General features: G+C 48.7%; 5 protein-coding genes across 6 annotated transcripts in view; 3 read left to right on the top strand and 2 right to left on the bottom strand.

Moving 5' to 3' along the window:
- Positions 1 to 2,670: 2,670 nt before the first annotated feature.
- LOC136939066 (dol-P-Glc:Glc(2)Man(9)GlcNAc(2)-PP-Dol alpha-1,2-glucosyltransferase-like) lies at positions 2,671 to 6,653 on the bottom strand. The gene is made up of 3 exons (XM_067231949.1): positions 6,358 to 6,653; positions 5,645 to 5,842; positions 2,671 to 5,349 (listed from the first exon to the last, which is right to left on the bottom strand). The coding sequence occupies exons 1-3, from the start codon at positions 6,520 to 6,522 to the stop codon at positions 4,288 to 4,290; spliced, it is 1,425 nt and encodes a 474-aa protein (XP_067088050.1). The 5' UTR covers positions 6,523 to 6,653; the 3' UTR covers positions 2,671 to 4,287.
- A 360-nt stretch (positions 6,654 to 7,013) lies between these two features.
- On the top strand, positions 7,014 to 8,689 carry LOC136939068 (EKC/KEOPS complex subunit TPRKB-like). Its single transcript, XM_067231952.1, has 4 exons — positions 7,014 to 7,219; positions 7,403 to 7,525; positions 7,638 to 7,814; positions 7,982 to 8,689. The coding sequence occupies exons 1-4, from the start codon at positions 7,076 to 7,078 to the stop codon at positions 8,066 to 8,068; spliced, it is 531 nt and encodes a 176-aa protein (XP_067088053.1). The 5' UTR covers positions 7,014 to 7,075; the 3' UTR covers positions 8,069 to 8,689.
- A 78-nt stretch (positions 8,690 to 8,767) lies between these two features.
- LOC136939069 (L-threonine ammonia-lyase-like) lies at positions 8,768 to 10,967 on the bottom strand. Its single transcript, XM_067231953.1, has 6 exons — positions 10,824 to 10,967; positions 10,549 to 10,730; positions 10,185 to 10,315; positions 9,588 to 9,736; positions 9,388 to 9,477; positions 8,768 to 9,288 (listed from the first exon to the last, which is right to left on the bottom strand). The coding sequence occupies exons 1-6, from the start codon at positions 10,936 to 10,938 to the stop codon at positions 9,047 to 9,049; spliced, it is 909 nt and encodes a 302-aa protein (XP_067088054.1). The 5' UTR covers positions 10,939 to 10,967; the 3' UTR covers positions 8,768 to 9,046.
- A 712-nt stretch (positions 10,968 to 11,679) lies between these two features.
- Positions 11,680 to 17,259, top strand: LOC136939067 (mitochondrial tRNA-specific 2-thiouridylase 1-like). 2 transcript variants are annotated; one of them, XM_067231951.1, is made up of 11 exons: positions 11,680 to 11,844; positions 12,035 to 12,155; positions 12,270 to 12,376; positions 12,567 to 12,689; positions 12,845 to 13,017; positions 13,312 to 13,365; positions 13,579 to 13,645; positions 13,927 to 14,027; positions 14,328 to 14,472; positions 15,147 to 15,229; positions 16,424 to 17,259. In XM_067231951.1, the coding sequence occupies exons 1-11, from the start codon at positions 11,763 to 11,765 to the stop codon at positions 16,571 to 16,573; spliced, it is 1,206 nt and encodes a 401-aa protein (XP_067088052.1). In that variant the 5' UTR covers positions 11,680 to 11,762; the 3' UTR covers positions 16,574 to 17,259. The 2 variants fall into 2 exon arrangements, with proteins under 2 accessions (XP_067088052.1, XP_067088051.1); XM_067231950.1 differs by having other exon boundaries at positions 11,990 to 12,155.
- Positions 17,260 to 18,138: 879 nt separating this feature from the next.
- LOC136939070 (cadherin EGF LAG seven-pass G-type receptor 1-like) overlaps positions 18,139 to 24,004 on the top strand; it is a 5,895-nt gene continuing 29 nt past the window's right edge. Inside the window, exons 1-2 of the mRNA XM_067231954.1 lie at positions 18,139 to 21,703; positions 23,792 to 24,004. The exon at positions 23,792 to 24,004 is cut by the window's right edge and continues 29 nt beyond it. Coding sequence (XP_067088055.1) covers positions 18,181 to 21,703; positions 23,792 to 24,004 — 3,736 coding nt within the window. The 5' untranslated portion in view covers positions 18,139 to 18,180. The remainder of the gene's footprint in view (positions 21,704 to 23,791) is intronic.

The following is a 24,004-nucleotide window of genomic DNA, read 5'->3' as shown; positions in this document are numbered from 1 at the left end:
TCAAAATTCACCTCTCTCTCCCTCTCCCTCGCTCACTCTCTCTCTCTCCATTCATCTAAGGCCAGCTCTGTCCTCGGACGCCCCTGGGACACAGTGCAGGTGGTGGGAGAGAGGAGGATGGTAGCAAAGCTATCATCAATGATGGACAATGAATCCCACCTTATGCAGGACACTGTCTCTGCACTGAGCAGCTCCTTCAGCGACCGGCTCCTTCACCCTAAGTGTGTGAAGGAGCGGTAGGCCTACCGCAGGTCCTCCTTCCTGCTGCTGTGAGACTGTACAACCAGCACTGCTCTACCTTCCTGCTGCTGTGAGACTGTACAACCAGCACTGCTCTACACACACAAACACACACAGGACTCAACCACTCTAAAGAACTCATATTTATATTTTTCTCTCCATATGCAACTAGTGTTATCTTTTTATCATTATATATTGTACAAATGTTATTATTTATTATATATACTCTTTTGTCCACTTTGCTGCTGTAATGTTCGAATTTCCTCATTGTGGGACGAATAAAGATTTTTCTTATCTTATCTCTCTGTCTCACAGTCTACATGACTGAAGTTTCAATTGCAGTTCGTTGGCAGGAAATACTATTGTTAAAACTCTGAAAGTAATATCCACAGATAGTGTTGCACAGTCCTCTCTGTGTTTTCAACATTAGAGTACCGGTCCTGTCCTACATCTATAAAGTTGAACAATGGATTTTGGTGTTTTAAAAACCCACCGACACTGTATGACTATGTTTAGCCTGTGTTCTGCTCCTCTCTCTCACCAACCGTCTCTGGAGGAGGGGATCCCTCTCTGAATTGCTCCTCCCAAGGTTTCTTCCATTTTTCTCCTGTTGAGAGTTTTTTGGGAGTTTTTCCTTGTCTTCCTTGAGGGTTTAGGTTGGTTGAGGGGCAGTTCTATGGGCATATGTGAAGCCCTCTGTGACATGCTTGCGTGTAAAAAGGGCTATACAAATAAATTTGATTTGATTTGATGAAACTATTCTCCTGTCTTGATTTCATTGTGATTTATTTTATTTTATCAACATTAATTAACAACAGATTCATAGATATATATAGCATGTGTGTGTGTATTTTGTTTACGAAGCACCTACAATAATGTAATGTATTTCTTTCGCAGACACTTATCTCAGGCAACGTACAAGGGGGGTTTGCTTCAGCCCTGAGAGACACCCTGCACTTCATGTCCCAATCCTGAACGTTTACATTCCAACTCTAAACCAGCAGACAGGATGTCAATGAAGATCAAGTCTTCCTACACACCTGGTTCAAATGACTGGATGATTCATCAAGCTCTGCAGAATCATGATAACGACCAGTTCATTTGAAGCAGGTGTGTTAGAGCAGGGAAACATCTAAACCGTGGCTGCCCAGCCCAGCTGCTGGAGATCTACCCTCCGGTAGGTTTACACTCCAACCTCAGCTGCAACAAACAGGATTCATTTTATCAACTTGATCTTCATTGACATCCTGTCTGCTGGTTTAGAGTTGGAATGTAAACGTTCAGGATTGTAGCTTTTCAGGAACAGGGTTGGTCTAGGACCTGCAGGGCAGGTTCCCCGGCACCAGGGCCAAAAAGCAGACAAGGTGACATAGCTACATCTCTCTCTCTGTTGCACATTTTCCAGCTCGGCATGTTTGCTAGGTGGGTGATGGGGCTGTTCGTGGCTGCTGTTGGTTTAACTGAAAGCTGGGATGAATCAGAATTGACCTTTCAACTCCCTTCCCCCCACCCCCGAAGCCGTACAACTGCGGCTTTTTCTACACTGCTTTCGTCCTGATGTCACTTCCTGTCCATGCAGCAGGGTGTAGGAGTTTGCTAATGCACCTTCCTGTGCTGAAACTTGCTGACTAAGACTGAACCTTACTGGACCAGTCCTCACTAGCTGCTAGTTCTTAGTTCTCATGTGGTTATATACTGTATACGCTGTATACTGATAAGAATAGTTGGATGACAAATGCTGGTGCGGTGGCCTGCGGCCTGCTCCTCAGGGTTGGTGGTGGGGTTGGAGACACGGAGGGCTGCAGGAGAGAGGAGATGGAGTCTGACAAAGGTTTCGATTTTCAGTTTCAAGTGATTTTTTTTTCTCCAGTGATGGGAAATGCTGACACACCAGGTGACACACAGCTAACCACCACTGTTGCTGAGCAAACGCTCCGTGTCGAACGCACACACATGGAAAAACACAAACATGCAGAATGTACACACACACGCACACGAAATACGAATGTGCCACACAGGTGATTCTAGGTTTTAAAAATGGGGGTGCAAAGGGTAGTGATTATTATATTTTTTAATACTAGATCTTAAAATCTACAAATTAATTAAAGTACAACAAACCACGATAGAACATACAACTCTGACATCACTTAAAAATGTTCTAAAAACATTAAATCAGTTTTTTACATTAATTTGAAAATGTAAATGTTTTCATCCCAACAGTAAGGGGTGCAGCACCCCATACACCCGCGGTAAAATCGCCTATGGTGCCTCACACCAACAGAAGCACTGACGTGCGGGCCATTTAAACCCTTGTGTTATCTTCGTGTCATTCTGACCCATCAGTCATTGTGACCCACCGTCGTATTGCAACAACTTTACCGCATACAAAAACAAAGTGAAGCATTTTCTTTTAACCGTTGGGCTGTCTCAGACCCCCCACATTGCAAAGGTTAAAAGAAAATTATTTTTATTTGTTTTTGTATTGGGTAAAATTGGGTTAACACAACGATGGTTCGTTATGAACCTTTGGGTCATGTGACCCGAAGGCAGCACAAGGGTTAAGACAGGGAAATCCTCTGGTATTGTATCGCCACCTAGTGGTATTTAGGAGTCATTGAACATTAGACAAGAATCGTTTATTGCGGATCACTCGAACACCGGGCAGGTTCGGTCGCTGACGGGAAAATAACGGATAACAGTCAAAGAAAATAATAATAAAAAAAAATCAAACTAATTATAACAAACAGATTGGACCTGGCCGCAATAGTTGAGTAATACTGTCAAAGCAATACTGTCAAACTGAAAGAAATAGATCCAAATATGCGGTTAACGGGTAACACCCACACATTAATCAAGGGAGCGAAAGGCTGATATTTAGATGATTCAAATTGAAAGACCAAAAAAAATACTAATTGTGGCCTACATCACAACGTCACTTTTGACTGTCGTCACTAACGTCAACGTAAACACAGGTGACTAGTGCACGTGGCGTGCGCGAGCCACAGAAAGTCATCTCTCCAGTTAGAGGTGGAAACAATATTCAATGGAAGTGGACGCTTCACAAATCAAATGTAAACAAAACGGAAACCGGCCGTCAATTTGGAGACCCTGACCTCACTGGTGTTAAAAAAGAGCGTTGTCGTTATCGGTGTTTAAAGGTCTAAACCAGGACTTTCTCCAATCCATTGAAGGGCTGCCTCTTGTCGGTAGAACCGAAACTCAGCACACCTGATTCTGATGAGTAGCTGTTCTGTCGACGTTCCTTTGGAAACAAGGTTTCATCAAAGGCAAGTCGTCCGGGTCCTGTCTAGAAAAGGTTCTCTGGAGCGTTTGTAGTGTTCCCAACACATTAACAAATGGTTCCCCAAAGAATGTATTTCCTGTGAGAGAGCAGACTACCAAGTTATATATACGTATAATTATAATGTAGAACAATTTTTGGGTGTTTTTAAATGGCAAACTGAAGATTTATTGTAATTTGTTTTTAAAGCATTTTTTTTATTACAAAAACACACATTCCTGCCTTGTCTTATCACTGGTCAGTTTGGTCTCTGTCTCGGTTCTGAGCCCAGCTCTTCCAGACTCTCCTGGAGAGACCTTCCTGTTGGTTTCTGCTTCCACGCTAATCTATCACACCTGCTTCTAATGAGCTAGTTGATGTGTTGGATGAGGTTAGCTACAGCAGGGGTTGAGGGAAATACAGGAAGGTGGAGCTCTCCAGGGTCACAAGGATGTTGGGTATTGATTTTATTTATTTAAAGTTCCCTCACCAACCCCCAAAACAATTTGTATTAATTTTATCTCAAATCTTAATGTTGGTCATAAACTACCCTTCCTGTGCTAGTAGAACACAATTATTAAGCAATAAAAAAAGTAATGATCAGAGTCTATACAGTGTGACAGGAATCCTTCCATCCATCTGTTCCACAGGGAGGAGGAGTCAGTTCACCTCAACCAAACCCTGTTTCCCTGGAGACGGTCCTGTACCTCCACACCGGGTTCTGATTGGTCCTGAGCCCCAGCAAGGGGGCGGGACATGAAGCAGGTTCACCACATGAACCTCTGTACGTCTGAGCTGTTGGGCCAGTGGAAGGTGTTGTTGATGAAGAGGTAGAGCGTGGCGGCGTTGATCAGCGCGTGGAGGAAGAGCTCCAGCATGAGGCGGGGCAGGGAGGGGAGGGGCATGTGCAGGCGGAACATCAGGTAGGGGATGATGAAGTACCTGAACTCCAGCAGCTTCTGGGGCACACAGGAAGCCAGCAGGCAGGCCAGGAAGGCCAGGACCCAGAAGAGCGAGCGGGAGCGCAAGCAGTCTAGAAGGTTCCAGCCCGCGAACACGTAGGCGGGAACCAGGAGGAAGCGCACGGCCGCGTGCCTCTGGAACACACGCCGCCACACGTAGAAGGGGAAGTGCCTGTTGTCGGCCAGGAGGTACTTGTGTACGAAGGTGAACTTCCAGACGAGGAGCAGGGCCAGGCCGGACAGGAGCAGGTAGAGGAGGGGCCGCCTCCGCACGCTCTGCAGGAAGCGCAGAGCGCGGTGGTGACACAGCGACACGGGGAGGGAGAAGAAGAGAGCGAAGGACAGGAAGTAGAAGAGCTGGGGGAAGTTGAGGCACGCCTCGTGGCTCCCGCGGTCTCCCACGACGATGCCGTCGTTCAGAAGCACGAACGCCACGAAGAGGAGCGCCACGGCGCCATACGGCCACGCCACCATCAGCACGCCCCTCAGCTGGCGGGGCGAGGTCAGGAAGTCAAACAGGAAACGCATCACTCTCCTCGCCCCGCTGACAGACAGAGGGACCTGGGTGCCGGGCGACTTGTCGTCCTTCTTCTTGCTGTGTTCCGCCCTCCAGACCTCGTCCATCCTGTTCGCCACGAGCGTGCCAGCGCAGAACGCCACCCAGACGATGTTGGTCTGGCGGAAGAACACAGAGCACACTCCGAGGAGTGCCGAGGCGCCGTGGCAGCCGTACAGCGTCATGAGGTAGGCGAACAGGATGAAGAAAGTAGATCCGCCATCAGTGTAGTAGAGGAAGTTGAAGAAGTAGAGCACAGGGAAGGTGGAGAGCGACAGGGCTGACAGCACCCTGCGGGGTGCACCGTGCAGCTGGAACAACAACAACGACAACTAAATAAACAACACAAACACAGCAGGCAAAGGCACGGCTAGTTTACATGTAACATTTTCATACTTTAGCTTTTATCCAAAGCGACATAGAGCATAGAAGATCAAGAATCAAAAGTGCATTCTATAAAATTCTGATTCTGATGGTATTTTGGGACGTCAGTCAAGGAACTTATTTGGTTCTAAGGCAAGAACATACCCAACACTGACGATCGAATCTGATTTGGTGTTTCATGTATTTGTTTCCATATATTCTCTGGTTTCTAAACGTGGTTACCTTGTCCCTGAAGTGCAGCTTGCAGGTGAGAAGGTAGAGCAGGTAGAGGTTGCCGCAGTTGAAGAGCAGGTTGACGAAGCGGAGCATGGCAGTGGAACACACCACCTTCCCCGACAGGTCGGCCAGCCACACCATGGGCTTAATCACCCCTACTGTCACCAGGTAGAGACCTGGGAGAGTGGTGATCATGGGGTCCCACTGGAGAGGGAGGGGGGGAGAAGGGGGAGGTTGAGAGAAGGAAAGATTGTACTCGTTCAATGTGACTCAAGAGTAGCCTTATAGCGAACCAGAGAGCAGTATTCAGTCTGATTTCACCCGCCAGCAAACAAGCCTCACGCAGATAAATACCTAGTTGTATAAATGGGGCCAACTCTGTGGCTCTCAGTGCTGTGTGATGTTTAACAGGAGGATGAACGAAATAGGAAACTATAACGTATAGCTTGAGGAAAGCCCGCTGCATGACAGCAGAAGGCCTGTGGTAACAGATGCTACCGGAGTTAGTTAGCTAGGCCGATACTTTAGCTAGTCTGTCAACACAATGCTTTCAGGAACAAGGGCACTAATGATGGACTGATCTAGACAAGTCGGGGATGATGGGGCTTAGATGTAGGTTAAAAAAGGTCTTGCAATCTGTCGCGCCATTTCGAAGACTGTTAATCCGACGCACAGAGGGTGGCTATAGCAACAAGTAAAAACAGACACGAATACCGTACCTCGTTGAATTTCCCGTGACAGTATTTCTGGGCTTGTGGGACGTGGAATATCTCATCCATATACGGCTGTCTCTGCTCTCGGGTTATTTTGGAGAACAGCAGACAAGAAACCAAAAAGTTGGTGCTGCAAAGAGCTGTGAAAATGTACCCTTCGAATTTCTCCATAGTGAACGACGTAGCCTACTACAATCCGCCTCCAAATATCTAACGTTATCTTTTGCGATTCCGTGCACAATACATAATACTAACCTTCACATACTATTCTATAATTTAATTCGAGAAATTATAAAGCAGATGAAAGCAACTTCGCCCAGTCCACAGACGAACGGATGAGTTTTGATTTCGACTGCTGGCTGGTCCGTCAAAAGAAAATATTCCGAAGGGGAACGTTTACTGATATAACTTCCGTGCAAGCACAAAACATTTGCGTTTTTTTCCCAAATACGAACAAAACATCATTGGTATCAGTAATAACTATCGTGATACGATTATTCCGACTATGAATGTTCAGTATTAGAGTAAATGTTATTATAATGATATCTACATAATAAGTAACTTGTGACCGTTTCTCGTTGACCATTAATTCAAAAGCGGAACATTTCCAATGACGAGCTGTGCAACACTGTTACTGGTCCCCCTATTTTCTTGCTGGAAGTGTAGCGAAATGTTAGTCAGACGTTTATCGTCATTTCTCATAGTCGTTTTAGTTTTCTTTTGAATGATGCATTTATCTCAACAACTTGAGCTCTTTCCGGAGTTCACCGTGACTCAGTTACTTTTTAAAGATGTCAAAAACGCCGTAGAATTGAGAAAAAATGCAGTTGATGGACTAATCAAGGGTGCCTTGATAAACCCAACGATGGTAAGTTTTACAGGTAGATACCTAACAAGCTAGGTCACCTAGCAAGCTTAGGAATAATAATACAATAGTCATATTTTTAAGTTAAATTAACTTTGAAGTTAACGTTGCTATTTAAGTTGTTTAGGCATGTGATAATGACTTACTGTATGTTGATGTAGTTAACCTAAATGCCTCTATGCTTAGATTGTGGATCCGTTCCAAGTGCTCATAGCTACGAACAAGGCTGTTCACTTGCACAAGATCGGAAAGATGAAGACCAAGAGCTTGTATTCAGAAATCATTTTCAATCTTCTACCTACTAATGGTGTAAGTGTGTAGTGTACATCTATATAGTACATATTGCGTAAGCACAGCAATTGTCATTCTTGTATTGTTTTGTGTAACTGCAGGCCTTTCGTTCTGTCTCCTTTCTCTGTAGATCTCCGAGGCGTTTAAAAGGTTCGGTATCTCGGACAGAGACGAGTGCGTCCTCGTGGTGCTGGTGCACGAGGGGGAGGACGCACAGCTGCTAGCTGACGTGGTTGCCATGGTAGCAGGGCAGCAGATCCCCGTGGAGGACGTCTCCTCTCTGACAGACTCGGCCAAGATCAAGAAGGTTGGTGTGTCAGTGGGTAGCTAGCTGGACAGACGTTTCTGTGTTTGATCAATGAAGTATAAAATGGAATGATCAATTCAGAGACAAATTATGGTTCTGCCTTTTATCTCTCCCTCTTCTTTCCTCTTTCCTCCTCCTGTTCCTCTCCTCTCGCCTCCTCCCTCCAGCTCTACAAAGTCCCCCCCCAGGAGTGTGGTAGTCTACTGGACGCCGTTGTCTGCAGGATGGCAACTAAAGATGTTATGCAGAACTGACACCACAGCCGGGCTGCCCCACCCGCCCTGCTCCTGGAGATCTACCCCCCTGTAGGGCAACACCCAAACCCTGCTCCTGGAGATCTACCCCCCTGTAGGGCAACACCCAAACCCTGCTCCTGGAGATCTACCCCCCTGGAGGGCAACACTCAAACCCTGCTCCTGGAGATCTACCCCCCTGGAGGGCAACACTCAAACCCTGCTCCTGGAGATCTACCCCCCTGTAGGGCAACACCCAAACCCTGCTCCTGGAGATCTACCCCCCTGGAGGGCAACACTCAAACCCTGCTCCTGGAGATCTACCCCCCTGGAGGGTAACAGTCAAACCCTGCTCCTGGAGATCTACCCCCCCTGGAGGGTAACAATCAAACCCTGCTCCTGGAGATCTACCCCCCCCTGGTAAGGTGTTTCTCTAGGAGCAGGGTTGGAGGGTAAACCAACAGGAGGGTATCTCTCTGTAGCAACAATCAACATGTCCAGCACACCACATTGTGTATATGTGATCATTTGGACTTGGTCTGGTTCAATTCTACTTCATGCAGACGTGAAAAGGCTGGTCTCCATCAAAAATCTTGTTTCCAAATGTGACAAAAATAAACAGAATTTGTATTTTTTACCTTGTTCATATCTTTCTGTGTGAAGTGTATTTGGCTTCATTGGTCATGTGTTTTTCCCACAAGAAAACAAGATAACAGCTAATCAAGAGGATATGGAGATAATGCAATACAAAGTTTTATTAGTGTTAAATGAAAATTATATGAAAACTTCAAGAGTTCAAGAAAAGAGTCATTCATGCCTGCACCTTCACTGTCAAAAACTCTTGGTCAACAGAGACACTTGATTAGTGTCGCCCACTGATAGAAAGATGCTGAATCGGGCACCATGGGAGTGGACACAGAGCAGAATTAACCCCCAACTCTCTCACCATCTCATACTACATCGTACCAAACTGATCGGTGTCACTGTTGTCATGGTGACTCATCCAGGGAAGCTGGTGAGCTCCTCCCTGCCGATGTTCCCCCCACTGAGGATGACCGCCACCCTCCTCCCCTCCACGTCCGGGATCCTGTTGTTGACGATGGCGGCGAAGGCAGCAGATCCGGACGGCTCCACCACCAGCCCCGCCCCGTACAGGGCGGAGACAGCGGCCTTGATCTCCTCGTCAGTCACCAGGACGACCTCCTCCACGTAGCGCCGGCACAGCTCGTAGGGGAGGGCACCTGAGGGCCGCAGGTACACTCTAACCAAACACACCTGATCCATCTACGTGCAAGCGTGTTGGGTGAACTTGATTCGAGGTGTTTTGTCGGAAGACGCACCTGCGGAGGGTGGAGCTAGTCCTGAGGCGATGCTCCTGGCGTCCATCCCTACTGGCTTGTTCTCGATGAAGCTTCTGTACATGGTGCAGGCTGGACACACACACACGCACTGTACTAGACCAGTAAAGACTAGTATAGAGTGACTATAGACCAGTAGAGTTCAGCACCAGTAGAGACCAGTACAGTGAGGGCAGTCCTACCTCCTTCAGGCTCGACTCCGTAGACCCTGGTGGATCTGCAGCCGGACAGGCTGAGTGCCGTGGCCACGCCCGCCAGCAGGCCGCCGCCCCCACAGCACACTACCACCACCTCAGGAGCCGGCAGCTGCTCCAGCACCTCCAGACCTAGACTACACACCAGAGATGGCAAAAGTACACACATCCTTCACTCAAGTAGAAGTACAGATACTCATGTTTAAAAAGACTGGTAAACTGCTGATTACACTTTTTCACTCAAGTTAAAAGTAAAGAAGTGTGGGGCTCTGACATACTGAAGTAAGAAGTAGCCATTACTACTTCCTGTTGGAACTCACCTCATATGAAGAAACTAATTCAAAAAGACAATATAGATATGCAGCACATTTGCCAGGGATCCTTTTTGACAATTTAGAACATCTCCCTCTTATATGGCCACGGGTGATCAGGAATGTCTCTATTCTCAGTCATGTAATCCCTTTGTCTCGTCCGGAAAGTACTTTTTTCAGAAAATATTTTGTCAGCCCTTCAAAACTTTATTGTAGCTTTCTAAACTTTTTTCTTCAGTGAGCAACACACCCAGCAGTCAGAGTAGAGGGCTACCTGGCGTGTCCAGCCACCAGGTCCAGGTCATCGTAAGAGTGCAGGAAGGAAAAGTTGTCTTCCTGGACACATCGTTTCACCGCGCCCAGGAGACAGGAAGTAGGCACGCGCTCCACCTCCACGCCCAAACTCTGCAGGAAACAGGGCTGGTTACTGTGGTTACGATAGTGATTGTGTCTCTGCTACATGGATCCTCATCCTGACCTGTATGAGGGTGGATCTGGAGAGAGGGGCGGAGTCTGACCTGTATGAGGGTGGATCTGGAGAGAGGGGCGGAGTCTGACCTGTATGAGGGTGGATCTGGAGAGAGGGGCGGAGTCTGACCTGTATGAGGGTGGATCTGGAGAGAGGGGCGGAGTCTGACCTGTATGAGGGTGGATCTGGAGAGAGGGGCGGAGTCTGGCATCACTACCTTCCCCTGACTCCCGTAGTGTTTGGAGGCGTATGCAAACGACTTCCCATAATTCCCAGCTGACATGGTGACAAATTTGCCACCCGGTGGTCTCCTGGCAAACTGATTGGCCACCCCTCTGATCTTGAAAGAGCCTGTGAATCAAGATAGTTTTTTATCCAACTTGTCAAAAGTCAAAGCTGTTAACTTTGTTTAATCCGTGAAGCCCTCTGGGTATTGGATGTGACCTGTTCTCTGCATGTTCTCCAGCTTGATGTGTGCATGGCAGGGGATGGGGAGGGGCAGGGATGTCTGGGCCCAGGGGATCATGGGAGTGTGGAGGACTCCCAGGGGGCTGGACATCACTGTCTCCCTGGCCTCGAGCAGAAGCTGGAGGGAGGGAGGGAGGGAGGGAGGGAGGGAGGGAGGGAGGGAGGGAGGGAGGGAGGGAGGAGAGGAGAGGGAGAGAGAGAGAGGAGAGGAAGGAAAACAGTGAAAGAAGGAGAGGGAGGACAGAGAGAGAGGGGGGAGAAATATAGAGAGAGAGAGGATGGGGAGGGTTGAAGTGATCTGATGTGCAAAACCTTTTAGGCAATGTCTCACAGTCTGTCCCTTTAACAACATTCCATAAATTATTCAATAAAGTGCATTGAAAAATGCAAACCTGTAAAGTTACCATACTCGATGTAATGTTTACAAAAGTTAATTACGTATGTATAACTGAATAACAACGTAATGTGATGACATACCGTGCCAAGCCAAACCCTCAGAAAAAGTTCTGGCCACGTTGATTAACAACAAATCTTTAAACCGCAAACCTCTTTACAGGTTGTAAGATAACTTCTTGTCTGGATTGTGAATTTTTATTTAACCGTATTAAATTAGGTTTTACGTAAAATATTATGAATTTGGAAATGGATTATGCCCACTTACCTTGCCTTTGTTGCTTATTTGTGCAGAAGTCAACACCGCTGTGTTTATTTCAGTGTTACCGTGACTGAGAGACGACGGCAACATATGCCGGTACTATGTAACCCATTGTGACTTGTTTCCAGTCGAACATTATTTTGGAATGGACCAGTGTTAATATGGCTGCTTGTAGCTCTAAAAGTGAAGCGTTGTTATATAATATGTTGGAAAAACACCAGTAAATTTTCCTATTTTGGTAACAAAAAACTTCGAACAACATGGGTGTTTTGAGACATATCGTGTGCGCGATGTCGGGTGGAGTTGACAGTTCTGTCACGGCGCTTGTACTTAAGCGAAAAGGTAGGAAAGTCCATACCGTTAGCTAACTTATCACTTTTAAAATAGTACATATCATTCCGGTGTATAACATGACACCGTGTCCTTTAAAAAAATCAGTCGGTTGTCAGATAATATTGTCATGAGTAATGAGTGTTGTCATTCGAAGGTTACAATGTCACGGGCGTGTTCATGAAGAATTGGGACTCTTTAGATGAGAAGGGGGTGTGTAACTCGGAGAAAGACTGCGAAGACGCGTACAAGGTGTGCCAGGGCTTGGATATTCCCTTCCACCAGGTCTCCTATGTCAAGGAATACTGGCATGAAGTGTTCAGGTAAGCCTGACAGGGACGCACGGACTTGCTTAATCTTATCGTTTTATATATAGCTCTATTACGATACAGTTTTTTCTTTTCAGGTCTGAATACCTTTCGCCTTGTCCTTTTCAGCAAGCTCTTGAAGGAATATGAAAGAGGGCGGACCCCTAATCCAGACATACTCTGTAACAAGCATATTAAGTTCAACCACTTCTTCCAGTATGCCGTCAACTCTTTGGGTTTGTAATGAAGGTTGTGATGACACACACACAGACACACTAAACCCAGCTTTCACCCCAGATCGCTTTCTATGGAGATGTCAGTAACATCCCTTTTAACCATAAATATTCTTATGAAGGCAATCCAAGTTAGAACAGTTGAAAATGATTGAAAACACCGGCCTAAGAAGTCTGTTGTTTTCGTATCTAGGCGCTGACGCCATGGCGACGGGTCACTATGCCAGGACGTCGCAGGAAGATGACGAGGTGTTCCAGCAGAAACGCACGGCCCCGCTCACAACGCTCTTCAGAGATCGCTTCGAGATCAGACGACGTAAGACCAGAGCGTGTCATTTCCTGTTCTCTGTTACACCTCTCCTCTCTCCAGCTCTCCTCACTTCCCCCTAATGTTCTCATGCACTCATTCAGCAGACACTAGCCTTGATTAACACACCTGTGTCGTTCCTCGCACGCCCGTTTCCACGGCAGCGGTGAAGCTGCACCAGGGGGCGGACCTTGTGAAGGACCAGACGTTCTTCCTCAGCCAGATCTCCCAGGATGCTTTGCGGCGCACCGTGTTCCCGCTGGCTGGGCTCACCAAGGACTACGTGAAGAAGATGGCGGCCGAGGCGGGCTTCCAGCACGTTCTGAGGAAGAAGGAGGTAAGAGGGCTGGAGATGCTTCTGGAGCTCCTGCCAGTCATTCATCCTGCCACAGGGGGGCGACGCTGAGCCAGGATCTCATCATGCTGATGTAGTCAAAACTAAAAAGGACAGTTAATGTGTTGAGATTTTGGTTTGTGGAAAGCCTCAAATTTGTTGTGCCCACAATGTAGCTAAATGAGTGATAGGTTTATTTTTATTTTTCCCGGCACCATGCACAAGACAGAACACAAGAGCAGTAAACTAAAAACTGTAGGAAGTCAATTCTGAATCTAAACTGATGTGTATTTCCAGAGTATGGGAATCTGTTTCATCGGAGAGAGGAACTTTGAGGACTTCATTTTGGAGGTAAAGATTCATCACTCAATACTTCCTATGTGACTAGTATAGCCTACTATACTGTACTATACTACACTATACCATAACGTACTGCACTAAACTATACAGTACTCTACTTAAATGTGCTATCCTATACTATAAGATCATAGTAGGGGAAAATGATACACCTTTCAATACCAATAACAACATCTGTAAAGTGTCTAACTGTGTTTATAACATCAGTATCTGGAACCCAAGCCAGGGAACTTTGTCTCCATCGTGGACGGGAAGATCATGGGAGAACATAAAGGTAGAGATCAGAGAGAACATTCTAGAACAACACAACTTCCCGAGTAGAACCTTTTAACTTCCTGTGTTGAACGTCATAAAATAATATCCTCTCACCTCCATCTCCTCCCTCCCTCCCTCCCTCCCTCCCTCCCTCCCTCCCTCCCTCCCTCCCTCCCTCCCTCCCTCCCTCCCTCCCTCCCTCCCTCCCTCCCTCCCTCCCTCCCTCCCTCCCTCCCTCCCTCCCTCCCTCCCTCCCTCCCTCCCTCTCCTCCATCTCTTCCTCCCTCTCCTCCTCCCCAGGCTGGTTCACTCTGACCCTGGGGCAGAGAGCCAGGATAGGAGGGCAGAGAGACCCCTGGTTTGTGGTAGACAAGGACATCACTACTGGAGAGGTGTTTGTGGTGAGTAGAGGCAGTAGAGAGACAGGAGAGGAGAGGATTAATAGTAGAGAGAGAGCAGAGTAGATGCCAGTGGAATGAGGTAGAGTAAATTGAGAACAGTGGACAGTTGTAATAGTAAAATGAGAATAAAGTTGTGTGTAGTAGTAAAGTACACAGTAGATTACAGTAGAATAAAACTGTGAGCAGAATAACATTTTGATGAGAACAGCAGTGTCTTAATCCTGTCCTACTCTGTCACATCCTGTTGTGTATCTTGTAACGCATCGTCCAACCGCGTCTGACCTCTCTGTGACGTGCCAGGGTCCAACCACCAATCACCCGGCTCTGTTCCGGGACACGCTACGGACCGACCGATTCCATTGGATCACGGTGGACCCGCCCCCGGAACTGGTCCGGACACAGATGATGGAGTGTCACTTCCGCTTCCTGCACCAGATGCCCCTGAGTATGTCTCTCTGCTGAGTCTCTCTTACTGTCTGCTTATAACCAGCTAGAACTGCTTAGTGTGTCTCTCTGCTGAGTCTCTCTTACTGTCTGCTTATAACCAGCTAGACCTGCTTAGTATGTCTCTCTGCTGAGTCTCTCTTACTGTCTGCTTATAACCAGCTAGAACTGCTTAGTGTGTCTCTCTGCTGAGTCTCTCTTACTGTCTGCTTATAACCAGCTAGACCTGCTTAGTATGTCTCTCTGCTGAGTCTCTCTTACTGTCTGCTTATAACCAGCTAGAACTGCTATGATGCTAATGATGTTATGTTTGCATGTATAGATTGTCATAATGACAGTCGTGATGTGTTACATTAACAGTCAGAATAAGTCATAACCACAGTTGTAACTCCCCACAGTTGTGGGGGGTCAGATGGCTGAGCGGTTAGGGAGTCGGGCTATTAATCAGAAGGTTGTTGGTTCGATTCCTGGCCGTGCAAAATTACATTGTGTCCTTGGGCAAGGCACTTCACCTTACTTGCCTCGGGGGAATGTCCCTGTACTTAGTGTAAGTCGCTCTGGATAAGAGCGTCTGCTAAATGACTAAATGTAATAATAGTAACAGTGTGTTTAGATACCGTGTTTGGGTGGTGGTGCTGAGCTGGCGTGTGATTGGTGGATCCTGTGTGTCCTCAGTGCCCTGTACCGTCACCCTCAACATGGACGGCTCAGTCTGGATCATGCTGGCTCAACCAATGAGAGCCCTGACGCCAGGACAGGTACGTGCCACGCCCCCATCACCATGGAAACGCTCAGGTCACGCCCCTTATCCCCTCTGGGGGAAGTGTAGAAACTCAAAACAGAAAACAAGAAAGTTTGGATCTAAAACAGAAGGAGGAACACTTTCTCTGATGGTCGAACTGAACTGGATAATGGTTATGGTGTGTGTGTGTGTGTGTGTGTGTGTGTGGATGTTGTAGCTCTGCTAATCTGTTTCAAGTTGAGCTGTGTGTCCCACTGTGCTAGCTACTTTACTGGTGTTTTGTGTGTGTGTGTGCTACAGAGAGAGAGAGAGAGAGAGAGTGTGAGTGTGTGTAATAGAGAGAGTGTGAGAGAAAGAGAGTGTGAGTGTGTTTGTTTGCTACAGAGAGTGTGTAGGTGGGAAAGTGTGTTTGTGTCTGGCGTGTGTGTTTTTGATTGGTGTGTGTGTGTGTGTGTGGGGTCTCTGTCAGGTTTGCACTAGGCTCAGGTGTGTGTGTGTGTGTGTGGGGTCTCTGTCAGGTTTGCACTAGGCTCAGGTGTGTGTGTGTGTGTGTGTGTGTGTGTGTGTGTGTGGGGTCTCTGTCAGGTTTGCACTAGGCTCAGGTGTGTGTGTGTGTGTCAGGTGTGTGTGTGTGTGTGTGTGTCAGGTTTGCACTAGGCTCAGGTGTGTGTGTGTGTGTGTGTGTGTGTCAGGTTTGCACTAGGCTCAGTCACCAGACAAAGGGGCTCGTCCATGCTCGGATTAACTCTCTTTCTGGCTGCGCTATCCCATAACCCCCTGCTCCCAGAAACAATACAGCCTCGTTTATCAGACTCCCTCTGGGAACCCAGCCAGAACCCTGCCGTGTGTGCGTGTGTGTGTGTGTGTGTGTGTGTTTTAAGTGACAGAATGATTGTGTGTGTGTGTGTGTTTTAAGTGACAGAATGATTGTGTGTGTGTGTGTTTTAAGTGAGAGAATGATTGTGTGTGTGTGTGTGTTTTAAGTGACAGAATGATTGTGTGTGTGTGTGTGTGTTTTAAGTGACAGAATGATTGTGTGTGTGTGTGTGTGTGTGTGTGTGTGCACAGGCACAATTGACAAACTTTGGGCAGGCTCCAGAAGAGCATGAGGTCATCAACGGTCATGTCAGTCTTGTGTTTGTGTTCACATCCCAGTAGAAGCCTTTGCTTCCGCTAACTCAACTGGTGTGTATGTGTTTTATCCCCCCAGTTTGCGGTGCTGTACCGCGGGGACGAGTGTCTGGGCAGTGGGAAGATTGTGCGTCTGGGACCCAGTGAACACACCCTGCAGCTGGGCAGGGACAGGGCCAGGAAGGTGTACTCTGACACGGAGTACCACAGCCCAGAACCAGCCAGCTGAACCAGCCAGTTCCAGCAATCACCCCCCATCCTCCCTCAGGGGTTCTGCTGTTCCATTTGGGGTTCTAGACGATGAGATCCTTCAGAATCGTACTTGTAGAGGGCCAGAAAATAGAAAGAGAGAGAGAAGCATGCCTGAATCTGAACATGCAGTCAACCAGAGACATTAAACAATATTAAATTCATAGGAATGATGATATATCGTTACTAGTTATGATACAATGCATCTGCCTATTATGATATAATGATTTTATTGAGCTATGATATTATATTCTGTATTATTATCTAGATGTGAATTCAGGAAGAGGGTTGCAGTTTTATTCTCTGGTGCTAACACTTACACCTCTTCCTCTGTGGTATTAAGTGACTTTCAACTGTGTTCATATCTGGTAAGGGTGGGTGTCAAGTCAAAATCCTGTTTTCTAAATCCAGATATTTGTAAAATACCTTGATAATTTAGATTGAACTCTTCTGTTTATAAATCAAGTATATATAGATTTTTTTAATTTTGTGACAAGATTTTTGAAAGGAAAAATTATTCACGAACTATGGAACAGTGCCTTTTGGGTTTAACTGCTGGTTTTGGATGGAGACGTGCGTTATTTTGAACAAAAATATGCATTATGTACATAATGAACAATACTTTAAAACTGTAAATTAAGCACAATTGGATAAACATTGCACTGTTTTAATGACTTACGTAAACGTTGTATTTTTTCAGGCTCAAAGGCCTAATGCATCTCCGCAAGCGGTTCCCACCACAAGAGGGCGTTCTAGTTCAATTTATGCTAAGTTCACGCGCCACCTTACCCATGCTTGCGCGTGGATGACCGCCTGTGTCTGATTCCGTTTCTCCCGGGTCATTAGTTCGAATCGACGCTTTCATGGTCAAATCAATTTCACAATTTTTTTCCAATTCGGCCATAACGTATTTCGTCCAATATGATGAAGCAAACTCTTATGTTGTCTTAAATTTGATATGGAACGTTTTTGTTTCTAATAGAAGTGATAACTACGATGAGAACAAACGAGATACAATGATTGTCTTACAACTCACAATAATGTAAAAAGGACATAAAAAAAGACCAAATTTATCTGAATTTATCAACCTCAACACCGGAATAAATTGAAAAAATAAAACGTAAAACCTCACAGAACCTTAATAACAAAACTTTCAAACACAGAAGGAGCAAGTTTCAGTGATAGACTAACTTCTGTGACATGATAGACTCAATAGGGATGGCCGACGCGCAACGCATATTACATTGTAATGACAAAACACAGTGACTGCTACCGTCTTCTACCGACACTTCCCAATCTCCATGAGAAAGCCCCCCGCGAGAGATTCCCCGCCGCGGCCGCTCAGCGGGCTTATGGTAAGCAGTCTCAGAGGAGGCGAGACGCGGAGCCATTTTGTAGTCATTTAAAACTTGCCGTTGGATAATGCAGCTGCGCTCCTCGGATACTATGGATACACACAGTTTTTTTCCTCTTTAAAACTTCGCAATGGTGGTCAAAAGAGAGACCAGGAGTTGGGAGAAGGAAAGCTAATGATTTTTTGCGGAGGTGTGTTGGATTAATTTGAATGGAATTGAGAAGTTTTGAACCATGGAATCGTCCGTGTGTTGGATCTGGGTTGGTATTCTATTCAACGTGCCGCTGACGGGATGTTTCGAATTGCACCTTTCGGATACGTTACAACCGCGGACCGTTGTGGCCAATTTTTCGCTTGGGCCCGGTTGGACGTACAAAGTAGACAGGACTTTAACTCCTAAATACATTCAGAACTTTTTACAAGTGGAATGGCAAGAGGGAGTGATACGTTTATCCCAAAATGTGGACTGTGCGCGTGCACCAAGGAACCCGGTGCCCGTCTACCTCCGTGTTGGATCTGTATCACCTGGAAACTTCATGCTGACACGTTTCAATGTGTTTGTGCACGGGCAGGATTGTTTCATCAAATACAGACGAAAGAACATATTAGGTGAGCCAGACATTGACATCCATTATCTAACAGAACTAGATAATACTTCCTGTCTTCCTGCAGGTAGTTTGCTGTTGAATGTATCTAAATTGTTGCCGGCCTTTACGCGAAACGTTATATTTACTGCCTCTGAATGTTCAGGAAAATACCTAAAAGCGGTTTTTGCTCAAGGGAATTTGTTTTTGGGTCATGACTTTTGTTTGGAGCGTGGGGAACGGATCGCGCCGTCTCTGCGTTGTGCTTTGCGCGGTGACCGCGTCTCCGTGCGCGTGAGAGTGCAGATCGTGACATCGGAGAGACATGGATCTTTATCAGATGCCGTTCAGAGAATGCCTGACAAATGGAACCGCAGAAGACGCAGGAACGCCAACGCGTCCCCTCAGTTCCAGCTGCCCAACTATCAGGTGTCGGTCCCGGAGAACGAGGCAGCGGGAACCCGCGTTATCACTCTGAAGGCCGCAGACCCGGACGACGGGGAGGAGGGAAGGCTGGAGTACCGTATGGAGGCTTTGTTCGACAGCCGATCCAACGACTTTTTCCTCATAAACCCACAGACGGGAAGCATTACCACCGTCCAGGCGTTAGATAGAGAGATCAAAGACACCCACGTTTTTAAAGTAACGGTGACAGACAATGGTTCCCCCAGGCGCTCAGCCACGACTTACCTCACCGTCACGGTGAGCGACACAAACGATCACGGGCCTGTGTTTGAGCAAACCGAATACCGTGTTAGCATACGGGAGAACGTGGAAGTGGGCTTTGAAGTCATGACGATAAGAGCCACAGACGGAGACGCGCCCTCCAACGCCAACATGATCTACAAGATCGTCAACGGCGACGGGGTGAACGCCGTTTTCGAAATTGACCAGCGGAACGGTCTGGTGAGGATCCGAGAGCGGCCCGACCGAGAAACGATGTCCCAGTACCAGCTGATCGTGGAGGCTAATGACCAGGGGAAAGACCCCGGCCCACGGAGCGCCTCCGCCACCGTCAACATTTCCGTCGAAGATGAGAACGACAACTACCCGCAGTTCAGTGAGAAGCGCTACGTGGTCCAGGTGCCCGAGAACGTGGCCGTCAACACCAAGGTGACGCAGGTGGAGGCCAGCGACAAGGACGAGGGAAACAACGCCAAGGTCCACTACAGCATCATCAGCGGGAACGTGAAGGGCCAGTTCTACATCCACTCCCCCACGGGCGTCATCGACGTCATCAACCCCCTGGATTACGAGATGATCAGGGAGTATAACCTGCGGATCAAGGCGCAGGACGGAGGACGGCCCCCGTTGATTAACGGGACGGGGATGGTGGTGGTGCAGGTGGTGGATGTGAACGACAACGCGCCCATGTTCGTCAGCACGCCCTTCCAAGCCACCGTCCTGGAGAACGTTGCCGTGGGATACTCGGTGATCCACATCCAGGCCATCGACGCCGACTCGGGCGACAACGCCCGCCTGCACTACCGGCTGACGGACACCGGCCCCAGTTTCCCGTTCACCATCAACAACAGCACCGGGTGGATCACCGTGAGCGAGGAGCTGGACCGGGAGACCACAGAGTTCTACGCCTTCGGTGTGGAAGCGAGCGACCACGGCGTGCCGGTGATGTCGTCCTCGGCGGGCGTGAGCATCACGGTGCTCGACGTTAACGACAACGTCCCCACGTTCACGGAGAAGGTGTACGCCCTGAAGATCAACGAGGACGCCGTGGTGGGCACCAGCATCGCCACGCTGACCGCGGTGGATCGGGACGTGAACAGCGTGGTGACGTATCAGATCTCCAGCGGCAACACGCGGAACCGCTTCGCCATCACCAGCCAGAGCGGGGGGGGGCTGGTCACTCTGGCGCTGCCCCTCGACTACAAGCAGGAGCGTCAGTACGTCCTGACGGTCACCGCGTCTGACGGCACGCGCTCCGACACCGCGCAGGTCTTCATCAACGTCACGGACGCCAACACGCACCGGCCGGTGTTCCAGAGCGCCAACTACCAGGTGACCATCAGCGAGGACCGTCCAATCGGCTCCACCGTAGTCGTCATCAGCGCCACGGACGAGGACACGGGCGAGAACGCCAGGATCACCTACGTGATGGAGGACAACGTCCCCCAGTTCAAGATCGAACAGGACTCGGGCGCCATCACCACCCAGACGGAGATCGACTACGAGGTTCAGGCGTCGTACACGCTCGCCATCGTCGCCAGGGACAATGGTATCCCTCAGAAGTCGGACACGACGTACGTGGAGATCATCGTGCTGGATGCCAACGACAACGCTCCCCAGTTCCTGCGAGACGTGTACCAGGGGACCGTGTTCGAGGACGCGCCCGTCTACACCAGCGTCCTGCAGATCTCCGCCTCCGACAGAGACGCCGGCTCCAATGGCCGCCTGAGCTACACCTTCCAGGGAGGGGAGGACGGAGACGGGGATTTCTTTGTGGAACCGTACTCCGGAATCATCCGGACCGCCCGGAAACTGGACCGGGAGAACGTACCGGTCTACAGCCTCAAGGCGTATGCGGTGGACCGCGGGGTTCCCCAGTTGACAGCGGCGGTTGAGGTCCAGGTGTCGGTGCTGGACATCAACGACAACGCGCCGGTGTTCGAGAAGGACGAGCTGTTTGTGTACGTGGAGGAGAACAGCCCCGTGGGGTCCGTGGTGGCCCGGGTCAGTGCCAGCGACCCAGACGAGGGCACCAACGCCCAGATCATGTACCAGATCGTGGAGGGCAACGTCCCAGAGGTCTTCCAGCTGGACATCTTCAACGGGGACCTGACGGCTCTCGCCGACCTCGACTACGAGAGCAGGACGGAGTATGTTATCGTCGTCCAGGCAACATCGGCTCCGCTGGTCAGCCGGGCCACGGTCCACATCCGGCTGGTGGACGTGAACGACAACCCCCCCGTGCTGAAGGACTTCGAGATCATCTTCAACAACTACGTCACCAACAAGTCCAACAGCTTCCCCTCGGGGGTGATCGGCAGGGTGCCGGCCCGCGACCCGGACGTGTCCGACAAGCTGCAGTACAGCTTCCTGTCTGGGAACGAGCTCAGCCTGCTCCTGCTGAACCCGGAGACGGGAGACCTGAGACTCAGCAGAGACTTGGACAACAACAGACCCCTGGAGGCTCCCATGGTGGTGTCTGTCACAGGTAAGACCAGCCCAACCTCACCAACCTTAACCTAACTCTATCCAACTCAACCCAACCTAACATGACCCTATCAAACTTGACCCTAGCGAACCCTTCTCAATCCGACCCTACCCTCCCTCTTGTTCCCCCTCTCATCTCCATACTCCCATCCTCCTTGAAGCTGTAGATCTTCCAGGTTGCTCTGCTAGAATGGTCAGCGATGGGAAATTACACGAGCAAATAATTTTGAAGAAGCGAGTGCTGATTTAAACTGAGAGAAAAAGAGCAGAGATACAAGTTGTGGTTCTCCCTCAGGATGCAATATTCTGCTCCTTCTTCCTCTCATCTGCTACAGGAGTGGAATTCGCTGTTTGACACTGGGGAGAGATTTACATAGGTGGACTGTTTTCTCTCGCTGTATGTCTGACACAGCGAGTGTGGGTACACACTCTTTCTCCCTCTGTGTGTGTGTTGGTTTTCTGTCTGTGTGAGTTTGAGTGTGTGACAGGGCTCTCTCTCGCTGTGTGTGTGTGAGGGTGAGTGTGTTACAGTTTTAGTTCTCTGTGTCTCTTTACGAGTGTTTGCTCCGGGGTGTAGCTGTATCCGGTTCTCCAACTTTTCTGTTTGTGTGATAAATGCATTTCTGTGGTTGAGGGGAACGAAAGGTGCCACTTTAGCGACAGCAGCTCTTTCTGGTCCTAACCGAGGCCCTTTATGAAAGTGGAGAGTTTATGAAATGTGGTTTTGCGCCTGTCGTGAATGTATCAGCAGGGAGGAGGCATGTTAGAGGCTTAGCTCACGAGAGAAAAGAAGGGGAAAAAATCCTTTGAAAATCCTTTGAAGTGAAGCACTCCGTCATTTTAATGTGGCCCGTGTTCCTCGGCCTTACGTACACCTGGGACAGTGGAGAGAGAGGGGCACCAGGGGTGGAGAGAGATAGACACACACACACACAGGGGTGGAGAGAGAGGGGCACCAGGGGTGGAGAGAGATAGACACACACACAGGGGTGGAGAGAGAGGGGCACCAGGGGTGGAGAGAGATAGACACACACACAGGGGTGGAGAGAGAGGGAGAGCCTCTCACGGGCCCACAGAAATAGCCTTCCCCCTCGTCAGCGGTTCCTGACACGAACTGCAGTTTCTGCCGCTGTTTTGGAGGCGCCTAAAGAAGGACTGTCATTTTTGGGCCCGTGACAACATGCGGCTGAATTAAAGTCCCCCCCCCCCGAGGTAAAGATAATTTTTCAAAAGTCCTGGGGAGCTGAAGTAGTGCAGAGGGCCACGTCATGCGGGAAGAATTTGTGTTGAAGATGCCCTTTTCGCACAGCACCAGACTTTGTTCTAGAACGTTAATGATTAGACAGAGGCTAATTGTAAACGTCGGCTCTACCTGGCTCCCAACAGGAAGTAGCACAGGGTGGGAGCAGGAAGTGATGACAGGAGATCAGACCGACAGACAGGGAGGCCAGCGAGGAGGAATGGTGTCCGTTATAGACAGCTGTTCCTCTCTCTCACTCTCCTTCCCTCTCCTCTCTCTCCATCCGTCTCTCTCCTCTCTCTCTATTACTCTCCTCTCTCTCCTTCCTTCCTTCCCTCTCCTCTCTCTCTCTCACTCTCCTCTCTCTCCTTCCCTCTCTCTCCTCTCTCTCTATTACTATCCTCTCTCTCCTTCCTTCCCTCGCTCTCTCCTTTTGTCTTCCTCACTCCCTCTGTCTCTCTCCTACTGTCCTCTCTCTTTCTTTCTCTCTCTCTTTCTCTCTCTCTCTTTCTGAGAAGCCTGCTCTTTCAAATAGCATCAGGTTTTAAAATGGCAAGCTGCCCAACTCTGGCATAACTTCACAAGTGTCTCCTCCTCCCTCTCTCCCCCTCTTGCTTTATTTATTTGTTTGTAATTGTCTTCTATCCTGCATCAGTGTCATCAAGTCGTTCCTACAATGTCCATAGTGGTGTAACTAGTTGGTATCCGGGAGTTTTGACGGCCCTGTAAAAGCTTTTAGAAGTCAAAATCTAATTTTCACATGCTCTGTTTCTCTCCCTCTCTCAGTCTCCCCTCCCCTCCCTCCCCCCTCTTTTTACCTCTCCTCTTCTCCTCCTGTCTGTTAAACAGCTTCAGTGTCTCTGATCAGAGTGCTGCTGTTCTGCTGCAGTCCAGACCAGACAGGTCTAAGTGTTCAGGCTAACCCAATCTCTAGCCCGCCAGCCTCTAGCCCGCCAGCCTCTAGCCCGCCAGCCTCTAGCCCCCAGCCTCGAGCCCCCAGCCTCGAGCCCCTAGCCTCTGCCCGCCAGCCTCTAGCCCCCAGCCTCGAGCCCCCAGCCTCTG

The sequence above is a fragment of the Osmerus mordax genome, unplaced genomic scaffold (genome assembly GCF_038355195.1).
Source record: "Osmerus mordax isolate fOsmMor3 unplaced genomic scaffold, fOsmMor3.pri Scaffold_103, whole genome shotgun sequence".
Lineage (NCBI taxonomy): Eukaryota > Metazoa > Chordata > Actinopteri > Osmeriformes > Osmeridae > Osmerus > Osmerus mordax.
The sequence above is the reverse complement of the archived record's forward strand: the minus strand, read 5'-3'. Positions and strand labels throughout refer to the sequence as shown.